Below are 24,531 nucleotides of genomic sequence, written 5' to 3'. Positions count from 1 at the left end.
TGACATTGAGATTGACATTGATAGATAGATTGATAGGACTGAGCCAGGAAGACAAAAACAAAGCCTCCTCCTGAGTCATAAATGAGGCTGAGCACCCACCTGTGGCAGGGTCCGCCACCCAGGTGCTGATAGCGAGGGATTTGCTGTTTGCTGAGCAGAAGCAAAGCAGCTCAGTGCACACGGAGCCTCACACTGTTTTCCATCAACTGAGCACAATCACACCCACTAAGGGGAACGGCGGACCATAGGGGAACAGTGTGTGTGTGTGTGTGTGTGTGTGTGTGTGTGAGAGACCCTAGTGTCAGCATCTAGATAGATGGATGAATGGACAGACAGATTGGTGGATGACATCTATCTATCTGTCTATCTATCTGTCTATCTATCTATCTATCTATCTATCTATCTATCTATCTATCTATCTGTCTATCTATCTGTCTATCTATCTGTCTATCTATCTGTCTATCTATCTGTCTATCTATCTGTCTATCTATCTATCTATCTATCTGTCTATCTATCCGTCTATCTATCTATCTATCTATCTATCTATCTATCTATCTATCTATCTATCTATCTATCTATCTATCTATCTATCTGTCTATCTATCTATCTATCTATCTATCTATCTATCTATCTATCAATCTGTCTGTCTATCTATCTATCTATCTATCTATCTATCTATCTATCTATCTATCTATCTATCTATCTATCTATCTATCTATCTATCTATCTATCTATCTATCTATCTGTCTGTCTATCTATCTATCTATCTATCTATCTATCTATCTGTCTATCTATCTGTCTATCTATCTATCTATCTATCTATCTATCTATCTATCTATCTATCTATCTATCTATCTATCTATCTATCTATCTATCTATCTATCTGTCTATCTATCTATCTATCTATCTGTCTATCTATCTATCTATCTGTCTATCTATATGTCTATCTATCTATCTATCTATCTATCTATCTATCTATCTATCTATCTATCTATCTATCTATCTATCTATCTATCCATCAATCTATCTATCTATCTATCTATCTATCTATCTATCTATCTATCTGTCTGTCTATCTATCTATCTATCTATCTGTCTGTCTATCTATCTATCTATCTGTCTATCTATGTTTGAAAAGACTACGAATGGGTGTCAGCCACTTAAAAAAACAGAATGAAATGTAAAACATGTGATGGTGTTTGAACATCAAACTCTTCCTCATTCCATTCACATCAACATTAACAGTGTGGCTGTGAGGAAAAATGTGTGTTCACAAATAGTAGTAATGATAATAATAATAATAATAATAATAATAATAATAATAATAATAATTAATATAGCTGCAGGCAGCAACCCACAGGGTGCACTTTCGTCGCACTGAGGACGAGGCGCAGGGACGCTGTTCTTTTTTAACTGAGATTTAATGTTTTGGAAATAAATTGTGTACGAATAAAGACACGTTTACTTTCAATGAAGCATCTTATTTTTGTCGGCAATTGTAAACGGTTTAGACATGTTTTTAAGTATGTCCCTCGTGATCGCTGTTTTAACAATGACAGTCACTCATGGATCATGCAGCGCGTACACACACAAAAAAAACAAAAAACAGGGACGGTTCCTCCAAAGGTTCTCAGAACTTCCTGAGGAGCGAAAACGCCATCTGTGACCGATCACAGTTTTTGGGGTTTTGTGAAACAGTCTCCAGGGCGCAGGACGCCAATGACTTCTCGAGAGACGAAGCCCGAACTTCCATAACTTCAGACGATGATTGTGGCGGACTCGGGGGCGTGGTGGAGCGGGCTCCGGGGGGAGAGGGGAAGCCAGCGTGGTAGACCGACGGCCTGGTAATCGGCCGTAATCGGGATGAACGGTTGGACCCTCTGTTGTTTGCTGTCGGGGGGAGGTTCCCGGGGCCTCCACGGGGTTCTCTCCCTTTGAACTCGTCTTTGGAAGGAGACCCCGGGGGGCTCTGGACCTGATTAAGGAGAGCTGGGGGGGAAGGGCCACGCACTAGTAAGAATGAGTATGTTTGTGGACTTGCTAACGAAACTTCACTCGCTGGGCCGCCTGTCACATGAGAATATGCTCCAGGCCCGGGAGCGGCAGCGGCAGCCGTGTGACATGAGGGGCGCGACTGAGAGAGTTTTCACTCCCAACATCCCGCTCTAAATTACTCGGCAGGGGGCGAGGGCCCTTCGTGGGCAACACGTCGCGTCAGCTCTCGGCTCCGTTGTGGAGCGGGCTCCGGGAGGCAAGGGGGAGTCAGCGTGGTGGACCGACGCCCCCCGCCTCCCTGCCAGCTGGCGAGGCTTCTTATATGTCTGTCTTGTCTTACAGTGTGGAGGGCTCCGGAGAAATCCAAGTCGGGGCCCGTCTCTGAAGCTCGTTTTGTTGAGTGCTCCGCGCTTGAGCGTTTTTTTTTTGACTGGAGCTGATGTGAATAAAAAAAAGTTTTTAAGCAAATTTATGCTCCGAGTCTACATCCACATTGATCAAACTTGAACTGCAAGACGTATGATACGTCCCGGTTCCAACAGGACTCTGACTCTGTGGGTACTGCGGTTGTCCTGCGGTTGAAAATGCCAAAAAGATTCATAATAATAATAACAATCGGAGCAATAACAATAAGTTAGGTTTAGTATAATAATAAACTTTATTTGTGTAGCACCTTTCAGACGCAACATGTAACTCAGTACTAAGGTTTTTCATTAAAAGAAGGCAGTGGCAGTTAAAACAAAGCAAAATGCATTGACAAAGTAGAATAATAAAATAATTACAGAATTAAATACATTAAAAACAGGGAAGGAATAAGCGTTCATTCGCGAATTATTTTCTTATTCCAATGGCACCTTGGACGCCAGTGAAATAATAATCATGTGACTTTTCTTACCTGCAGTGTCTTTCTTCCTGTTTACTGTTTCTTTCCGCTTTCTGGAATCCCCTCAACACACATGACTCATTGAAAATGATCGTCGCGTGAGAAGAACCCTGGTCATGATACATCGACGTTTCAGTGATTGTTGTGATGTATCGACTTCGGGCTGCGTGGCCTCATTTGGGCTGAAATTGGGCTTCATGGTTTCATTGGGCTGGATTTTACAGCTTGATTGGTAAAGTGTAATATTTAATTTTAGAGTCACAATCAGGTCACCTGCGCCATAAAACTCTGTGCGTATATTGTTTTTTTGCTTTTTTTTTTACTGCTTGGTGTTCCTGTCCGTGCGCTTGCTCCTGAGCAAAACATTTCACAGGAAGTTGAAAGGGACTTTCATGACATTTGCTGAACGACTTCCTCACCTCGTAATGTCCTGGGGTGCAGGGCGGTGCTTTACGATGTTGCTGTCAGTTTCCCCCCTGGGAGTTTTGTCTCCTGTCTTCCTGCCCCGGCTGTTTGGTGCGTGGTGTGTTTTATGTAATCATATAGCTTGTATACATTTGTCTCATGTGTTTTATGTGTTTTAGGTGTTTCATGTAATGGGGCATATCCCCATATTTACACGTTTTCCGAGTCGGATGAAAAAAAAAAAAAATTCCAGTCGATACGACGAAGACTTTAGTTTTTGAGTCTCAAGTTGCACAAAAATCCACATTTCCATCTGGTTGGTGGGATTTTGTCTCTTTGTCTCTTGTCTCACTAGTGGTGGAGAGTAAAAGTACTTTGTTACTTTACTTGAGTACTTTTTTCAAGTATCAGCTTCTGAGACTACCTGTACCTGTACCTGTAACTCTACAACATTTCTAGCTACTTACTTTTCTCTTCTGAAAATCTGGATTTATATTTATTATCTTTATCTTTGTACTTTTACTTTTAATACTTTCAGCACGTTAAACAACAAGTACTTCCACACTTTTAATTCAGTAGTGATATCAATGTGGTACCTTCAGTCATACCCGTGCAGGTCATAATTCAGGGAAAGAGAACTTCTTCACGTTGAGGCACGTTCAGCAAGAGCTCTTTGCTACCACCCCCTCTTGAACAAGACAAGACAATATTCAAGGCCCTTAAACGTACATTCGATCTGGTGCACAAAAGAGCGCTTCAGTCCAACCCCCCTAAATCACGGAACCTGTATCTCCGGTTCCATAATAGCGGCTTGTATTCAGTGTTCAGGACCTGGTCGGGGTCAGAGCCATTGTTGTTGGTCGGGATTAATTATGGTAAGCTAAGCAGAGCTTAAGGGTTGGCGTATGATCTTTGAGCAGATTTCTATTTGGTGGAGCAGTTTTGACTTTAAAGCAGTGCACGGACACGTGTACCATCAAGTATTACAATACCGTAGAACACTCATATTCACTGTCTACTCGCCCCAAAAGACCCCAAGGGGGCGGGGGAAATAAATTCTTGGCGGACAATTCCGTTCCGGTCTTTCCGGGATAACAGTCATTACCTTATCACATAATATCAACACACCCAATAATTCATATTAAAATGTCTGCTTTTCGTTAGGGACAACAATAGGAGCTGTATGATAGTCAGATGGCCAACCAAAGACAGTCTTTTCTGTTTTCATTGCGTCGATCTTAAGAGCACTGCCCGATCACTTGCTTCACAGCGTGTTGGTGCGGCCCCGGGGTGGCCCGAGTTCCTTCACAGAGACACCAGAGCCGTATCATCGGAATACCTTAGAATGTATTGATCTGGTGCATGCGTGGAAAGTGAAAAGCATGGCTGGGCTCACACAACCCCCCGATCTGGACTCGGGATTGGGTTCCCGCCGAACCATTTTTGACGGCAAAACGTCTGCTTGTGTTGCGTTTCTGGAAAAATCCAGAAAGGGGGCTCTGGCATCGGTGTTGGGTTTATCAAAATATTTAGCGATGATGTGAGCCAGAGGGGCAGCAGCGTCTTCTGCACCACAACCCCTGCTAAGAAACAAATTGGTCTGGATCAAGTTTGTCTTTTGTTGCACCGAAAATGTAGTATAGTATAGCACAGTTCTTTCTTCATGGTCACCGAGGCAAGGGCTTTTGGTCGAGAATCCACGTGTTAGGATTTTGGCTAATGGCCTTAAATGCAAAGTTTTCCAATCCGGAGGGATTGGAAAACCCATCCGGCCCAGCAGCTTTCTTGGTATTTGTACCCTGAAATGTTTTACCTACAGTGATGCCGATTCTGCCTGAGGTATGGCAGGTATAATTATTTTAACCCACTGATCTCAAACCCAAGTTATCTGGGGGCCAACGGCCAGGTTGTCTACTTCTAGGGGGGGTTGTGCTGAAAACCTGTTTTGTTTTGTTTTTTGTTTGCTTTGTTTTTTGTTTGCTTTGTTCTTTGTTTGCTTTGTTTTGCTTTGTTCGGTTCTGTTTTCCCGCACATTCGTGAATTGCCTCGTAATCCCGTTAGAAATTGCTCTCTTATGATCTATTTAATTCTGTTAAATATTTAAAATATTAAGTACATTTGTGTGGATTAATTAAGCGTCGTCAATTTGAAATTTTTTGCGGGCTGGTTTTATCAATATATTATCACCATAGCAGCAGGCCACATTAAATTGTCTCGTGGGCTGGATCTGGTCCCCAGGCCCGTAGTTTGAGACTCCTCGTTCAAGTATTTTGGTGCACTTAACAGAATTATCTAGTGATTCAAATCTGGTAAAGAGGTGGTAAAGCGTTGAGGTCTTTGGTAAAACAAAAATTCATTGCCCGTCACAATAGGTTCAGTTGGAGATGACATTCTTGTCATAGTTTCCATGGTATCACACACCTTTTTGGGCTGAGCGGCTTTAACGGCGATATTGCTTCCCTCAATCAGATTCTTGGCTCTTTTCAGTTGTGCCCTACTTTCGTTCGTCCGTGTGCTCGTCACTCTTTTTTTTCTGGTTTACTTCTCTTGAGTTTGGTCTTCTACACTGGGGACATGTGCACAACGTTATGATCAGAATCTGGGTGGCCTACATTCAGACACATGAGCACCTTTAACCTTTGCAACCTTTGGTGTGGTCCTTAACGTAGTGTTTGAACCCAGGTAACACAGAAAACATAGGAGTCAAAGTTGACCGTGCTGTGTTTTTTTGCTCTCTCTACATTATTATTTATTACATTATTTTATTACATTTCACTGCATATATGTATGAAAGTATGTATATGTATGTGACAAATTAAAAAAAATCTTGAATCTTGTAGTATTGTATTGTCTTAATAGTATTGGAAACAAGAAGACAATTGGACTGGAACAAGTTATTTAAAACAAACTGCAAGATAGATGTTCATAATATAGTACTTTATTAATCCCCGGGCGGGTATGAAGTAAGTCCAGAGGAAAATAATATATACAAGTAAATTAGCATTATATATACTTTATAAATACAAAAAAAGAAACAAACAGCTCTAGTAATATACATGAATAGTGATTAGACTTTCAACGAAATACAACACGTATATGGTACTGTAATATATTTTGATATACGACCGCAGACGCCTGCCCAAGGACATATACAATATCTACACATTTAATTCTAATTCTAATTCTATTTCCAAGTCTGTGGTGTGGTTTGAGCAGCCACACCTGAGCTGGGTCTAGGTGATTGGGGACCCAGGATCAGAGTGGCTGCTCACCTGTTGCTTGTGGGTTGGTCTAATGAGCAACAGGTCAAAACCCCCATCCCAACACACACTCAGGAGAGAGGAGCCCCTGTCATGACCTGTGTCCATCTGCTGTGGGCCTTGTTCTATCAAGTCCCCACTCCACAATAAATCTGTGTGTTTTCTACGACCCCCGTCCTCTGTGCCAGAGGTCCCTGAACACACTGCTTGGGTGGTGCAAGGTAGCCGTAACTGCCACAAAGTCCATTTTATGTGTTTGATATCCAGAATATACACCTTCAATTCCCATCAGTATTACTTCACTGGAAGTTCACCGGCCTCCAGTAACAGGCTTGGCTGAAAACAGTTCACTGGAAGCAATCGCAGTGGTGCTGGAATGCGACGCCACAGGGACGAAGAAGTGAAGAATGCTGCGTGCCCGGCTAAAGGGTGGAGCCGGTCAGGGAAGGAGGAACGTCACAAATTGTTATGCCTTAAACGCCTTCAGACTTACCTGTTGTTAAGTAGCAACAGCGCGGAGGGGCAACCTGAGGATCTGGTTATCGAGAAACGCCTCGTAAAGCTGAAAGAAAAACTTCAGAACAGATGTGGGCAGAGTTCGCTTCGTGCTTCATTGGAATTTGTTTGGGATAGTTTCCAACAATTAGGCTGATAAAAAGAATGTACTGCCACAAACCGTGCGTGGGGCACGGTTTGTGTTGACACTGGCAGACACACTAAATTCCACACTGCTTTTGTCACAAATATACTCGAGTAAAATCAAAAATAAAAAAGTGGAAATGCACTTGGAAATGCACAGTCCAATTAAAAAGATATGGTCATTAAATTAAATTGAGTTACTGGTTCCCAGCCCAGCTTATAAATACAAAATCCAACCCTCCAGCTGCCACTCTTACAGGCTTGCAGAACTGGGGTTAGCATCATGCTGAGCACACACTACAACACTTGGAGTGCCGGACAAATCTTCTTCTTGTCCCTAAGGACCGTTGTTTGGTTGGCGATGTCCGGGACTCTTGCGAGAGTATAAAGTGAAGGGGACCCATTATGAAAAACTCCCGTTTTCAGTGCTAAGTTTTTTGCGTGCCGTCTATTTCAGAAACCCTGTGGTGAAACACACCGTTCAGATTTGCAGCCCTGATCTACGTCATTTAGGGGCCTCAGAAGAATTAGAACTGCCCTCCGTCTGAATAACTCCAACCATGGTTGGAGAAATAACACGGAGAACAACAAGCGCCGCCTGGAAGACCAGCACAAATCTTTTAAAAGAAAGAAGAATTAATACCAACTGTGCCTGAAGAAACTGAAGAGGATGGAAAAGTAACTATTTAAAAAGTAATTCTGCTGTGTGTTTCTTTCTAAGAAAAAAAAAGTAAGTATGCGGTAGATAGACTGGAGGCTGCGGTGCCTGATCCACTGTGCATTTCTCTCAACAAAACCAATAAAAACAGTGTGTTTTTATTGTAGAAGTATTTCTTTTATCTCCTCACGTTTACATGAAACAAAAAATCCCTTCGCTTGGTGTCCCGGTGTGGTGTCCATGTCTCCTACCAGCTTGTAACACGGCAACGGAAGTGTGAACAAACTTTTAAATTACGTTATTTGGATCAAATATGAGTGAAGATTCAGCAACTGGATTGCTTATTTCTCGCCTCAAATTTGTCCAGAAAAAGATTTTGGTGGACTGATGAGCTGAAATCAGCCAAAGATTACGGACTAAATTCAAAAGAACCCGGAAGAGGAGCTTGAACCCCATTGGCTCGCAGAACCCGGAACTTGTGCTTTAACCCTATTGGCGCACAGAACTCGGGGCAAAGGGTGGCTCCTCCCACTTAAACAGAGTGCGAGGAACACGATGGAATTAGAGGCACATTAGAATGGCTAGAATGCACAATATGCAAAAACGTCAAACATGTTTTGGGGACCTCAGAGACCTACTGTAAATTGATATTGTAAATTTGATTAGAGGAACTTAAAAGGTCCACTTTAATAAAATCTCAAGTCTTAAGTCTCGGCTCCTATAAATTCAGCCTATTCCAGTTAATCTCGTTCTGCAGGGCCAGCCTTTCACACCTCTGCAAAGACTCTTGGGAGAAGACGTCAACACGACAGTAGAGCCCACATTTTAATCACAACACCGACATGGATCAACAGATTCAGTTATTTATACAGTGTCAAAGGGCCTCAGTCTATACATACAGTACATTAAAGTGAAAAGCTACAAAAGGGAATGTCGACTTGGGAAAGACTCAGTGACAAATTTGGGGTCTTCAGCACTGGCACGGTGCGTCATGTTATTGTTCTGCAGTGTTCCCCAACATTTTTTTCTGCCACCGCGCACTTTTTACAACGGAATAATCCCAAGGCAATATACCACTACCCTAACCACCAACACCATCACAGACATGCAGAACTGTGGTCATTATTACCATGGCCTACTAATAGTGATGCAAGACAGTCAAACGACTCTTTCGTAGCGAACGGATCTTTTAAATGACTCAGGAGTCACCGAGCCATAAGAGTGGGCGAGGGAGTGGAACTTCGATTCACAAACTCAAAATAATCACTGAGAAGGAAGTCCAAGGCAAAAATAAAAAGAGACATTAAGCAAAATTCGTATTGAATGTGACTCATTTTACTCTTTGAATTTGGACAGAATTAAACCATCCTTGTGAGAGTTCCGTTCACAATCCGAATCGACCCCTCTGACTTTCCTACACGATTCCGTGCGTCACACCAGCTCAACCAAACCAAAAATGGGCGACTTTTTTTTTTTTTTTTTATCTTTACCGAGTGACTCGTCAGGAACCGAATCTCAAAAAAAAAAAAAAAAAAAAGAGTCGAACATTTCATCACTACTAAACAGGTTCTCTCCACCTCCTCCTCTTCCTCTTCCTCTTCTTCTTCATGCTTTTCTCACAATCCGCCCAGTCTTCCTCAAATCGCTCCTCCTCCTCTCCGTCCGGACGCACTGGCTGCTGACCCTCCCGGTTCCCTGGAACGCCGGGGCGCTGGCGGAGAGAAAGGCGATTGCAAACGTGAAATAGTGCCTCGCTTTTGTTTTTCCGACATGGAGTCACCCGTCGTTCTTCTACGCCGAGGAAATCAAACCCAGGCGTGTGGATCCACAGATGTTTTCAACCTGCTCAACCTGTTCATCGACAACGGTCGACCTCAAATACGCTGCAATTGATTCTGCTTGATTAGAATCGTCAGATAATAACTGTTATTAAACAAACACATTTATATTTTGGTATGTTTTTCTTTTCGGCCGCAAATCCTCCCACGGGCTGTGTCTTTGGCATCTACATGATCTGTACTCACTTGGAAAATGCGAGGAAACAATTTCCGCACTTGGATTCACAATAGATAGATACATAGACACGGGATTTTTCAAGTAAACTCGACTTACAGTTAAGAAGTGTTTCTACTAAAGGTACTCAAATAACCTTTACCGGCTATTTTCTGTCTTTGCTACTAAATTTTACTCACTATTCCATAGTCATTTTTAATGAGACCTTTGCATCTAATTTAAAAACTCCTCCAAAAATCTTTGGCTTTTCAGGAGTTTTTTATTTATTTATTTTTTTTTATTTTTTTTACTTCAATTTCATTTGAGAAATATTTAAGTAATATTTGGATAACATCATTAAAAATATAACATTTCATCTACCTTTCACATCATCGCTCGGGTGTGAGTTTGTCTTATTACGGGGTTCTTTTTATTCTATAAAACTGTTTTAAAATAAGGCTACTACAAATCATGAAAGCAGAAGCTTTTGGACGCCACCTTTATTATCTTTGAAAGACTGGTGCAAGGATACGGCAATAGCTTCCACTGGGTCCAAATGTACACAGGGGGATTAACAGACAACGCCGCACCTAAATCGCTGTTGCCATAAAAAAAAAAAAAAAAAAAAACTTTTCACTGACAGGCTCAGTCTGACTAAAGGCACAAACACTCTCCGGTTGATCCTTGTTACCTCGGTGTACTTTTACCAAACATTTCAAAGGCTTGAAGAGAACACTCACAGTGAACTGCAAGCTAAACAAAACAAAGTCGGGTGAGAAGCGTGCGTGCGTACAGACATCAACAATAAAAACCGCCACAAACAACAACCAATGCTGCGTAGCTCCCGCTGGTGCTGCCAAAACTGCTCCGAGCCGTGGAGACATGGACTCCGGCAAGACCTCTGAAGGCGGTCATATTATTTTACTCAATTTCCCTTTTGAACGAGCAAGACCCGGATTCCGTGACTGAATTAGCTGAAATTCCTCGTTCCAACCACGCGGTCCCGGGCGCGCGCCACACAGGGCACCGACGCTGAGGGCTTTGCTGTAGTCTCCGCAAGCGAGCCGTGGGGCCCATCATGGCATGCAAAGCAAGGCAAGGCAAATGTAAACAGGCCCGGTCTATGGAAACAGACATGGCGGTTAACAACGTGGAGTTGCTGAACCTCGGCGAAGAAGAAATGGTCTGCTTATTATGGCTTTCGGATAAAGGACGACGCAGAAGGAGATGGAATGTTTCCCCGGAATAAAATCAAATATTCCAAAGCATCCATCTCAAATAACCTGAAGTGCACCAGAAGAGGCAGAGCGAGTCCAGTTGGTGGCAGCGATGCACCTAGAGCTGCTTTGCCAAACGCCAATAAACACTGGAGAAGAACCTGAAGTGCGCGGCGCGGAGTTCCAAAAATTGGGAGGTTGAGCGCCCTAGCAAAATATCACTGTGCGACACGGTAGTGAGCAACTCAATTACATTTATTTTATTTTATTTATTTATTTTTAACCTGTGCTGTCAGCATGCTGGACATACAACACACAGTATTTGTTCCATTGCATCTAGGACAGAGTTAGTCTGCAGGTGGAGTTCAACTTCTCCACCTGCAATGCAGCTCTTTATTCATTCTTAAATCATCAAGAACTGCTGCAGTAACTCTGTCCTGTGGACGACCTGTGTGACGACAAGAGCACAGCTCTTTGTTACACAGAACCACCACCAACCCCCCTCTTTGGAGAACCATCTTACCACGTTTTGGTCTTTTAACAACTAATCATCATTACTACTCCAAGAGGGGGAGAATCACATGAGCATGGAAAAACATGTATCGAAGAAACTGAGTTAATTAAGTCCAGGAAAACTGGAACAGCAATTGGGCACCTGGCCTCTTCCTGTCATAGCTATGATTGTAAATGAGGGAGAAAAGGAGAAGGGTGTAATCGGGAGGGTGTTCAGGGGTGGTGGCAGGGGCTGGTGGTGTGTGTGTGCGTGTGATGAGTCTGTCTGTATGGGTGTGTGCGTGAGGCCGCCGGTTCACGTGACCCAATAAGTTCTGGTGTATGAGGTTGGAATTGTATCGTGGCACCCCCACCGCAGCGGAAAAAGCAGCGGAAAAAGCAGCGGAAAAAAGCCAGCGGAGCAACACCCACGCATGGCCCCGAGGAGCATTAACCAGTCCCAGAGAGCACGAGGGGACCCGCCACCCCACGAGCACACACTTCCAACCCACCCCCATGTGCAGAACCCGGGCCGGGGACGCCGGGCACGGACCCCCGGCTCGGCGCTGGGTCCCACACCGACAGACCGACACCCGGGTGGTATATTACATCTGCAACCAAAGACCTGCTCCAACCACAAAAAGCGGTGACGTGTGCCACATGCATGAAACCGGGCTAAGCTCGCACAGAGCCCTCCACGAAGAGAGAAGGGAGGTCCTGGCTCGTTCGGGTCTGTCGCCCACGCGTATGAGTGTTGCGCGAGTTTGACAAACGACGAAACGAACGACTCTTTTCCCCGACTCGGGAGTCCCCAGTCCTCGTCTCCGCAAACTCTTGCGCGGACTCGCCCCACTGAGCCGCTACTTGCTAGGCAACATGTCACTCACGCTCCTTATTTCAACTGGGTTTGTAGAAATGTATAAAGTTAAGTTACTGTATAAACCCCGCGCCGTGAAAGAGGAAACCGCTTTGGCGCTTGTTTCAACTCAGTGCTCGCTCGAGTTTCAACTCAGTGCTCGCTCGAGGGAGTTGGCCCAGGTCTGACCCCGCCCTTTTTAGTAGTGTACAACTGCGCGATTCTCATCGATCGTAAATTAAAACCTGTCTAAAAATAAACGTTTTGCCCTTGAGATGATACGGATCATTTCCCCCTGTGTAAGACCGGGGGGGCCCAGACGGCGTGAGTCAGCGGGGTTGGGCGGAACCCGTGGGTTCAGACTGGATGATTTGATGCTCGGCCGCAACTCCAGTTCAGCAGCTCCGACTCGTGACCCGTGAGACGGACTAGGTGACCCCAAGCGACTCGAAAAACCCGACTCTCTTCAGTGAGTGGCTCATACAAACTCGAGTCGGTAATAAGAAATCGAAGCTCCCATCTCTAGCGCAAATTCTCCTCTGACGTCACCCACTGAGAGGGTGGGGTTCACCCCCATTGCTCAGGTACGTTTCACTCACTTGTGTCAGGTTGTACAAGTCCGTACATTACTTTACTCAATATACCTTGGTGCTAAGGTTCTAAATTCACATATCATACAAAATGACATACAAAGACCAAGGCCCAAGCAACACATTAAATAAAAGGTGACATTTTGAGTAAAAGCCCTGAAATTGATATTTCTTTTAGAATTTAAACATAAAATCAAAGCAATATTTACAGCCCCCCCCCAAAAAAAATACAATAAAAAGAAAAAGAAAAAGCATTTAAAGTTGTGTGGAAGGAATTCTTCCGATCCTGATCCAGTGCAAGTCATAAATATATGTATACGGTGTTTAATAGAAAACATACAAATACAAATGGAAAAAGATGAATAAGAACTACAAGCCACAGATTTTTAAATGTAAAAAAAAAAAAAAAACACAAACAAAAATATTTCCAATATTCCTGTTTATTTTTTTGCATTTTAAATTAATTTTATAAAGATTAGTGGATTGTTGTTGTTGTTTTGCATTTTTTCCCCAATCTTTAAACGGTATATGCAGGGTCGTTTCTTGCTATATGCACAATATGCGGTTGCATAACATTTTAGTGGAAATGCAGCATCTGTCTGGTTTCTGCGCATTTGGGAGATGTCATAATGCAGAATGGGTAAATCCTGTACGTTTTCAGGAGTTTCTTCTTCGCTGGGTTTAAATCGCTGGGGCCAACTTGAGATGCTTGATTTGAATTTGATAAGAAATAACATGTTAAGAGCTGCTGTTTTCCACGGACCGGGCCTCTTTCCCTCTCAAAATGCACCACCTCGACGCATTTAAACGTTGAACGCAATCCCCCGCACCACCCGAGAGGGCTTGGAATAGTTTCACAAACCAGGGGCCCCCAAACCGCACGTTGCATAGGGCCCACCGACTGCTAGAAACGGCCCTGGGAATGTGTGGCTCCCAGCCCCACCTCCCCCCCAGGCTCGCGCGGGGACTCACCTCGTGCACAGCGCGGGTGCAGCCCGCGCGCGCGGCTTGGCGGACTGCCGGCGGTGCTGCATCCACCCGCACACCAGCTCGTGCGCGATCATCACGTAGAGCAGGAAGATGAGCACGGCGGGGTCCATCCACCCACGCCCACGCCCGCGCCCGCACCCACCGGGGTCCGGACGCCGAGCGACGCGGCGCGCCCGTCTCCCTTCAGAAGTGAGTCCGGCTCCGTGGCCAGAGGGAGGAGGAGGAGGAGGAGGAGGAGGAGGAGGAGGTGGAGGGTGGAGGAGGATGAGGAGGAGGTGGTGGAGGAGGATGAGGAGGAGGTGGTGGTGGAGGAGGAGGAGGTGGTGGAGGTGGAGGGTGGAGGAGGATGAGGAGGAGGTGGTGGAGGAGGATGAGGAGGAGGTGGTGGTGGAGGAGGAGGAGGTGGTGGAGGGAGGAGGAGGGTGGAGGCTCCGACCACACCCGCGGTGGCGGCGGTCGCTGGAGACGGTGCAGCGCGGAGACGGTATCAACCGACACCCGGGGGCGGTGGGTGGCCGCGGTGATGGGAGAGGCGGCGGGGAGGGGGACCGCGGGGGAGGAGGGCGGGATGTCGCCTTAGAGACGCGGTCGTTGCTAGGGGCAGGTTGTCATCCCCCCGGTGCCGCCGAAAAAAATGACGCATCTGACCGAAGCAATCCGATTAGAAGGACTGTTATGAACGGCTGCACACACACTGTTCCACAGCAGTTTGTACCACTGTATACTGCAGTATGTATTTAAATGTTTGCAGCACTGTATACTACAGTATTTATTTAAATGTTTTCAGCACTGTATACTACAGTATTTATTTAAATATTTGCACCACTCTATACTAAAGTATGTATTTAAATGTTTGCACCACTCTATACTAAAGTATGTATTTAAATGTTTGCACCACTCTATACTACAGTATGTATTTAAATTTCTGCACCACTGTATAATACAGTATGTATTTAAATGTTTGCACCACTGTATACTACAGCATGTATTTAAATGTTTGCACCACTGTATACTACAGCATGTATTTAAATGTTTGCGCCACTGTATACTACAGCATGTATTTAAATGTTTGCGCCACTGTATACTACAGTTTGTATTTAAATGCAAGGTTATGAGCACACTTGTGAAAATAATCCTGCATATATATATATATATATATATATATATATATATATATATATATATATATATATATACACACACACACACACACACACACACACACACACACACACACACACACACACACACACACACACACACACATATATATATATATATATATATATATATATATATATAGTACTTATACAGAATACATTTCCTCTATATTGGTACTTGAAAATGTAAAAAAACTCCTGCTTTACATTTGGAGTTATTACAGATGTTTCCCGGTTAATTTGACCTTTTTAGTTTTATTGTTTATTTATTATTTTTGTATAGGACCTTCACTCTCATCGCCTATTTGTAATGTGTGCAGCTGCATCACTGCAATTTACCTTTTGGGGTGACTAAAATATATATCTATCTATCTATCTAGCTATCTATCTATCTATCTAGCTATCTAGCTATTATCTTGGCAATGTAAAAGAAAAGTATGAACGGATTTCAAATTAGATGCCTTTAAGGCCCTTTTAGGGATTTGTTTTCACACCTTTTCCAGTATCGATAAACTATGTCGTTTTCACATATGAACTGCGCACAGAGTCCAGACATTGTCCGGAGTTGCCCTTTCACACATGCAGAACACAACCGGAGATTGTCCATGTCAGACGCGTTCTCACATACTGGAAATACTCTGTTTGGTTTAGGCGAGGGGGCGGAGCCTGGGTAGAGCACGCAGGAGGCGGCAAAACGAGTGGATCGGATATCCAACACAATAGATGTGTACATCACCGTCCAATGAATATCCCCCCGAGGCGCTACGATGAAACGTGCTTGTTGCGCTTGGAGCTGCTTCACCGTAGACACAGCTCATTCACGGCACGCCGCAAAGTTATCAGTTGTCGTAAAAAGCGATCTACATGCGCGTGCGCAACGCCATCAACGCGCCCACTCGCTCGCTGTAAATTCTCAGGACAATAACCTGCTCTAGTCACACAATGGTCTCCATCGGACACGACGCGGACCTTGTACTCGGGGGCTGCTTAATGTCCGGTCGAACTGATTCGGATGCTTGCGTTCGCACGTACAGCTCCTCCGGGTTAATGTCCGGATAATTTCATTGTTGCAGTGCATGTGTGAAAGTAGCTCATTGAATTAAAACACCGATCCTCTCAGGATTGGTTAAAGCGGGAACGATCAAGATGGACCAAAAGAAGAACACGATCACGTTTGAACAAGGTACGTTTTAATTTGTTCAGAAACAAACAGAGCTTATAGTTCATCTTGCTTATGAGCTTTCTTATGGTCAATTTGATCCTCCCACAGACAGTATCAAGTTTAAACTCTGGATTTATTTTTATTTTTTTGCCATGTCATAAAGTGATAAACCATCTCTTGTTTCAAAAATGATTCCTCCGTGATTTTCCACCACTGCACCCAAAACCACTCGGCTTGATCTCAAAACAATTATTTCTAACACAACAAAGAAGCTCTGCCCACAGTCCACGGGCCGTGGCTGGACCTGACACATGCTACCGGATGCTCTAGTTGAAATTCCCACCAAGTTCACTCCATCCTTCTGTCACCTTTCTCCCAGTCTTTCACCAGTCCTTCACCAGTCCTTCACCAGTCTCCCACCAGTCTTTCACCAGTCTTTCACCAGTCTCCCACCAGTCTTCCACCAGTCCTTCACCAGTCTTCCACCAGTCTCCCACCAGTCTTTCACCAGTTTCCCACTAGTCTTTCACCAGTCTCCCACCAGTCTTTCACCAGTCTCCCACCAGTCCTTCACCAGTCTTCCACCAGTCTCCCACCAGTCTTTCACCAGTTTCCCACTAGTCTTCCACCAGTCTCCCACCAGTCTTTCACCAGTTTCCCACTAGTCTTTCACCAGTCTCCCACCAGTCTTTCACCAGTCTCCCACCAGTCTCCCACCAGTCTTTCACCAGTATCCCACTAGTCTTTCACCAGTCTCCCACCAGTCTTTCACCAGTCTCCCACCAGTCTTTCACCAGTCTTTCACCAGTCTCCCACCAGTCACCAGCGGTCTACTAGTGTTCCACCAATTCTCTACCAATCTTCTATCAGGCTTCCACCGATTTTCTACCAGTCTTCCCTCAGTGTTAACTCAGTCTTCCGTCGGTTTTCCACCACCTCCCTTCCAGTGTTCTAGCAATCTGTTATCAGTCTTCCACCAGTCGTCCACCAGATGTCCAGCGTCAACTTTCTAGCGGTCTTCCCTTTAGTCTTGACTCAGTCTTCCACCACTTTCCTACCAATCCGCCACAAACATGCCACCAGTCGTCCAGCAGCCTTCCACCAGGCTTCCACCAATTTTCTACCAGTCTTCCCTCAGTCTTCTACAACACCTGCCACATAGAGAGCGCGCTCCAACCTCTTGGGGGCGTGCCAAATCTATGGCTGTGCCATTGATTTGCCCGACTGTATAACAATATGGATCTGCATTTAAAAATAAGAAAATGTGGTTTGTGTGTGTGTGTGTGTGTGTATGTGTGTGTGTGTGAGCATGTGTGTGTATGTGCGTGCAATGACGACACAAGCAGTTCTGCTGCTGTGATATCGCCTTTGTTTCTCCGAGCCACCTTCCCGCGGCAGGACCCCCGTCTGCTCCTCAGGCCACCTCCATCACCCGCTCGCCCTCCTGTGGGAACAAAAGTTGGGTTGGTGAACTGGGAAAAACGACATTGCGGTTTGTTGTCCTGTATCATCAGAAGATTGGGGGCATTGTCATAAAGCGATACAGAATTTTGCTGCCTAAACTGATGTCGACGATAAAAACCAGACCTAACATTTGTCACGATGGAAGTCTGAAATATTAGAATACAGGAAGACGCCATGAGTTCAACTAGTGTTGTCATGGCAGCGTTCTCGCATATGTTATTTAAATGATCATAGGGTCAAATGTAACTTAAAAGGACCTTTGTTGTCGTCTTCTTCTAGCGTGACAGACAGTGTGGGTAGACACAACAGCGGCAACACCCCGTGCAAAAGGACATTAACGTCGAGCAGCGACCCGACGAGCCCAGCTTTGTAGGAATGCTGTCGTGCAAGTCCCGAACGAGGTGGAGAGGGTTATCGCTTCGAGAAGCGCACGTTTTTGTTTTTTTTGAGGGTTGGAGGAAGTTGCGGGGGATCTACTTTGCCACCTCCACCCTCGAATTAGTTGACGGTGCGTTTGGTAAGGACACGGTCACCCCGGGAGATGGGAGCCCGGTGAGGGTACGGTGCAGCTGAGGGTGCACCCGCCGGTCGAGTAGAATGCTCTCACGGTCAGCGGTTGTTATGCGACCGTGCGGAGCAATTATGGGACCGAACGGCTCCCCTGAGAAGAAGACTACCCACAACCATCACGGATCCCCCATAATATACACCGCGGATTGAAGGCCTCCATTGCTGTTTTCCCAAACGTGAAGCCATCTGGATACAGGAAATGCGACTCAGGTTTTGTGCTTTGCCCTGGCTGTGCGGTTCCCGGACGGCAGCGCCGGTATAAACTCCAGCTTTGTGAAGCTCACGACGTGTAGTTATAGTTGAGAAACGGGTGGAGGAGCTTCTTCAATTCTATGGGCATTTTTCTGCACTTCTGTGGCTTTTGTCCACTATACTGATAAGGTCATTATAATATATATATATATATATATGCTGTATATATATATAGGGGGGGAGGGGGAGAGGGTGAAGGAGAGAGGTGAAGAGGGAGAGGGAGAGAGGGGTAAGGGGGAGGGAGGAAGAGAGAGAGAGAGAGAGGGAGAAAAAGGGAGAGGGGAAGAGGGAGGGAGGGAGAAGGAGAGAGGGGGAAGAGGGTGAAGGAGAGAGGTGAAGAGGGAGAGAGGGGTAAGGGGGAGGGAGAGAGGGAGAGAGAGAGAGAGAGAAAAAGGGAGGGAGGGAAAGGGAGAGAGGGGGAAGAGGGAGGGGATGAGGGGGAGGGAGGCTCTCCACTCTCCGCTCAGAGCTGCGGAGTAACCACAGGTGATGGGATCTCACTTCATCGCTCTACAGTCCCGTGCAGAGACGTTGAGGGGCAGGTTCTCAAAAAAAAAAAAAAAAAGGCACACGGACCCCAGCTCCGGTTCCAGGCATTTTGCCGCTCTGGGCAAAGGGAGCAGCACAGCGAAGCGCAGAGCACTCAAGGGAATTGGAATTTTTTTTTGTTTTTTTGTTTATTTATTTTCGTTTGTTTCCTACATGTATGAAACATTTTTTTAAAAGCAACTGAGTTAAGGGACTGTCCCGTCCCGTCCCAAAAAAAACCAACCCTGTGCGTGATGATGGAGATTCGCTTCTCCCCGTCCTTTCCGTCGCCATGAGGCTAATTTTAGTAAAACTTCATGTTTTTGTGTAAATACTTTATTTGCTGATAATAAATCCTGCACTTCCTGAACGGTAACGCCGGCGATCGGGGATTGGAATTTCGCACGATCGCCCAAACCTGCTCTCTACTACCAGACACATTTGGAAACGATGGCGTTGCTCTTTTTTGTTTTTAAGTTGCGCTTCAGCTGAAGTTTCTGCTGCTTCCATTCTAGCATACTTACAAAGCTGAAAACATTATTGAAGCCAGCCGCCATGGGATGGTTCTGCATCGGTGGCACAGTCACACGGTCCTGCTGAAATGATACACGTATATACGGTTTATACACAGTATATACATACAGTATATACACAGTATATATATATACAGTATAGCGCAACTGGGGTTGGGCCACAACAGCGTTATAAGCATTATTATTGTGAATTTTTATTTATTTATATCCGAATTTCCAAAGCACGGTGTTCAGAGATCCTACTCACCGTGACGTCAGGCTCGTATATTTCGTTGCTGAAGCTGCTGCCGGCTCGGGCGGCGGCAGCTGATTGGCCGGCGGCGGAGGCGGCGGAGGCGCCCGCGCCGTCACGGGATCGGAGGTATAAGACCAGGAGGGTAATCAGGGTGCCGATCAGGAGCAGGACCACAATGATCGACGCCCCCATGCCGCCCCGGTTGTCCCGGGCGGGTCTGGCTGCAGGTAGGAGGCGGGTTCAACTCTGTGAGACGTCCGGCAGCTCCGGAGAATATGTTTTAAAGTGCAAATCCACGGGATCGTCCCGTGTCGTGTGGATTACACGACAAGTCCCAGAGTTCCATTTGAAACTGCAAATCTTTATTTTATCTTATTTCCTCTCTAGAAAAAAGTGCCTTCCTCTGTTCGGTGGAATTGTATTTGTTCGTTGATTTTTTTCGGTGGTTTTTATTATTATTATTTTTATTTATTTTTATTGTTGTTTTTAATGTTCATCCATATCGACAGCTCACGGACCCCAACTAGCTACGCTGATTCAGCAAATCCACCGCGGCTGCTTTTCACCGTCCTCCACCGGATCTTTACGTTATTGGTGGGAAAGGCGGACCCCGCCGCCGGCAGTGGGAACAGCACACAGAAGCACACGCACGACGAGAAAACGCTGAATGGCTGTTTCTTATCAAGTGCCAAACGTGAGATTTTTTATTTTTTCAACAAAATAACTCGTACGGATTACCACTTTAACATCCGCGTGATGACATTCGGAGAAGGGAGAAGAGATGGACGGACGGACAGAATAACATACCTATGGGGTCGGTGACCTCTCCGGCACAGTTGATGCCGACGGTGTAGTCGATGTCGTCCAAGGCCAGGACGCCTGCCGTGCCTTTCATTCCCTCGAACACGACCTGAGCGGAAAACGCCGAAATGAAACAGCAGTGAGCCAGAGAGGACAGGGGAGGTGTAAGATTTTTTAAATGCTATAATAATTATTAATTTATATGAAATCAATTGCAATGTACTCAGTAAAAAAAAGTTCAATCACCCATTCAAGAAACAAAAGCCCACCTGAATTTTATTTTATTTTTTAAATTTATTTTAAGATAAAATTTAAATGAATTGTATTGTAAAAAATTGAAATTGCACTAAACTAATACAGTAATACTAATACTGTTGAAAACAGTTTTGTTTTTTTTAAATACTATATCACAAAAAAAACAAAAACGTAAAAGAAGTGAGAAATTGGTTGGGAACACCAAAAAAAAAAAAAAGAAATGACAGGTGTTTGCAGTATTTTGAAGTGGGTTCCAGTGGCAGGTTCTCTGTGTATTTCAGGTTTTGGGGACAACCTGGTAGCTGTGGGTGGAGGTGATGTTCACGTCAAAGCGCTTCCACATCGCTCTGACCGCCGTCACCAGCAGCAACTCATGTAACTGGTTTTCCGAAAACCTCCAGACCCTCAGGAGGCTGTTGGCTGAGAGGGCAAAACAAGGTCTGTGCTGTTAATCTACATAATAATAATAACAACAACAACAATAATAATAATAATGTTTTCAGCGTATCCTTGTGTGTGTCATCAATATTATCAGGACCACTTCTACCAATTCAATTTATAATTTCCAAAAAAATAAAAATAAATCACATTTTTAACACGACAATTTTTCCCTGCCTATATTTCTATATTTATATTTAACTGGTTACTTTGAATGTTTCACTTAAGTATAATGTGTTTTGGAATTCAAATTCTGAAAAAAAACATCAAATTGATGTTTGTCCTATGTCCAATGTCCTCACATCTTTTTTTTATTATATTAGATATAATTATTATATTGTAAAAATATATCTTATATTATTATATCTTATATGATCATATTATAAGTTATTATTATTTGCAATTATTATTGCATTTTAATATTATTGTTATATTAATAATAACAGTAATATTAATATCAACACTATTAATAATAATAATAATAATAATAATAATAATTATAATAATAATAATAATAATGATGATGATGATGATAATAATAACAATATTTCTTATTATTATGATAATCATTATAAGTTGTAGGATTAACTGATAGTATTAACTAAAGGAGTACCGTACCCCGTACCCTGCCAATATGACATCAGTATTAACAAACTATATTGGTGTAGTAATTTTCTTTAAATCTAAAGTAAGTTTGAGTTCAAATGACACCTCCTCTATTTAGAGGCATCAAAGTCATTTCACTGTGTTTTTAAATAGTTTTATTTGGGTACCTGAGGACGGTCTGTGAGCCCAGAACTTGAGGCAGGTTCCTCTGGTGGCGGGGAGGTGCGGACTCAGCAGCTGAGCGTTGTGATTGGCTGGAGTCCTGCTGCTGCTCGGTAAAAACAGGAAGTGACCTGGGGAGAGGAGTCGGACACCGAAAAGAGAGAGAGAGAGAGAGACAGAGAGAGAGACAGAGAGAGAGAGAGAGACAGAGAGAGAGAGAGAGACAGAGAGAAAGTGCCGGGCGTGGGCGTGTGGGCGAACGGAGATGGTTCCACGGGCGGTCGAGGCTCCCCCTGCAACCTCACCCCTCGCTCTCCCTCTCTCTCCTCATCATATTCTCTCTCTCTCTCTCTCCCCCTTCTCTCTTCTTACCCCCCCCTCTCTCCCCCTCCGTCTCTCTCCTCTCTCTCTTCCTACCGTCTCGCTCTCTCCCTCTCTCTCCCTCTCTCTCCCTCTCTCTCCCCTCTGTCTCTCTCCTCTCTCTACCCCTTCTCTCTTCCTACCCCCCTCTCTCCCTCTCTCCCCTTTCTCTCTTCCTACCCCCTCTCTCTCCCCCTCCCTCTCTCTACCTTTGTCTCTCTCCTCTCTCTCCCCCTTCTCTCTCTCTCCCCCTTTCTCTTCCTACCCCCTCACTCTCCCTCTCCCCCCTTCGTCTCTCTCCTCTCTCTCCCCCTTCTCTCTCTCTCTCTCCCCCCCCTCTCTCTCCCCCTCTCTCTCTCCCTCTCCGTCTCTCTCCTCTCTCTCCCCTTCTCTCTTCCTACCGTCTCTCTCTCTCTCTCTCCCTCTCTCTCCCCTCTGTCTCTCTCCCCCTTCTCTCTTCCTACCCCCCCCTCTCTCCCCCTCTCCCTCTCTCCCCCTCTCCCTCTCTCCCTTCCTACCCCCTCTCTCTCCCCCTCCCTCTCTCTACCTTTGTCTCTCTCCTATCTCCCCCTTCTCTCTCTCTCCCCCTTTCTTTTCCTACCCCCTCACTCTCCCTCTCTCCCCCCTCCCCCCCTTCGTCTCTCTCCTCTCTCCCCCTTCTCTCTCCCTCTCTGTCTCTCTCCTCCTTCTCTCTTCCTACCCCCCCTCTCTCCCTCTCCGTCGCTCTCCCCTCTCTCCCCTTCTCTCTCCCGTCTGTCTCTCTCCTCCCTCTCCCCCTTCTCTCTTCCTACCCCCCTCTCTCTCCCCCTCTTTCCCTCTCTGTCTCTCTCCTCTCTCTTTTCCTACCCCCGTCTCGCTCTCCCTCTCTCTCCCCTCTGTCTCTCTCCTCTCTCCCCCTTCTCTCTTCCCCTCTTTCCCTCTCTGTCTCTCTCCTCTCTCTCCCTCTCTGTCTCTCTCCTCTCTCTTTTCCTACCCCCCTCTCGCTCTCCCTCTCTCTGCCCTCTGTCTCTCTCCTCTCTCCCCCTTTTCTCTTCCTACCCCTCTCTCCACCCTCTCTCTCTCTCTCTCTGCCTCTCTCTCCCCTCTGTCTCTCTCCTCTCTCTCCCCCTTCTCTCTTCCCCTCTTTCCATCTCTGTCTCTCTCCTCTCTCTCCCTCTCTGTCTCTCTCGCTCTCCCTCTCTCTCTTCCCCCCCCTCTCACCTCTCTCCATCATCAGGGTGTGGTCGTGCGGTGGGGTGGAGTAGTGTTTCTCTGCCTCCGCACTGGTTACGTCCCAGTCCAGTTTGTCCTTCACGTCGCTCTGCGTGTTGCTCCAGCCGCACGTTCCTCGCTCAAAGCTGCATTTGGAACCTGGGGAAACAACAACAAACAAAGAGTAAAAGAGCAAAGGGCAAAATTATTCATTTTTTCATTTTGACAATTATATATCACTACGGTGGCCGCGAAGTCACAAAAAGCAGTTAAAATATTTAATTTAAAATATTAAAAATATGAATGAAAAATAAATGTAATTGAAAACAGTTAAATAATTATTAAATACATACTAAAATAAAGTACAATAAAATATTAATATTTTGTCTTTTTGTTGTTTTTATGATTTTTATTACATTTTTATATTATTTTACATTTATTTATTCATCTGTATTATATATATATATATTTTTTTTTCTGTTGAGAACATCAATCGATATGTAGAATTTGTTTTTTTCCTCACAACAGTTTTGTCAGAAACATTTCTTCGGTTTTGTGTCTTGGAAAATAATTGAAATTGTAGAAAAAATAAATAAATAAATAAAATAAAATCCCCAAACACCGACCTTGGCACGGATGAGCAGAGAGCCTGACGTCGTCAATAGCAACGTGAGTGTCCTTCCCACCCGCTCCTATCACCTCAAACTCCAGCTGGAAAACAAGGATCAAATAAGATGGAGAGATGGACAGACAGACAGACAGACGGACAGACAGACAGACAGACAGAATCATAAAAATAAGGTTTTATTCTATTTTGCTCGTTGAGCTGCGGTGGTGC

The 24,531-nt window shown here is 44.9% G+C and overlaps 1 protein-coding gene across 1 annotated transcript in view; it reads right to left on the bottom strand.

The window, feature by feature from the left end:
* Positions 1-17,712: 17,712 nt before the first annotated feature.
* The window catches only part of mamdc4 (MAM domain containing 4), a gene marked incomplete at both ends in the record, with an annotated part of 27,060 nt that continues 20,241 nt past the window's right edge, over positions 17,713-24,531 (bottom strand). Inside the window, 8 exons of the mRNA XM_080017711.1 lie at positions 17,713-17,742; positions 19,637-19,708; positions 19,893-20,101; positions 20,688-20,790; positions 21,232-21,356; positions 22,148-22,273; positions 23,703-23,861; positions 24,320-24,404. Coding sequence (XP_079873837.1) covers positions 17,713-17,742; positions 19,637-19,708; positions 19,893-20,101; positions 20,688-20,790; positions 21,232-21,356; positions 22,148-22,273; positions 23,703-23,861; positions 24,320-24,404 — 909 coding nt within the window. The remainder of the gene's footprint in view (positions 17,743-19,636; positions 19,709-19,892; positions 20,102-20,687; positions 20,791-21,231; positions 21,357-22,147; positions 22,274-23,702; positions 23,862-24,319; positions 24,405-24,531) is intronic.

This window comes from Zeus faber (assembly GCF_960531495.2).
Source record: "Zeus faber genome assembly, chromosome: 17".
Classification (NCBI taxonomy): Eukaryota; Metazoa; Chordata; class Actinopteri; order Zeiformes; family Zeidae; genus Zeus; species Zeus faber.
Note: the sequence above shows the minus strand (reverse complement) of the source record. Positions and strands in the feature narration are given on the sequence as shown.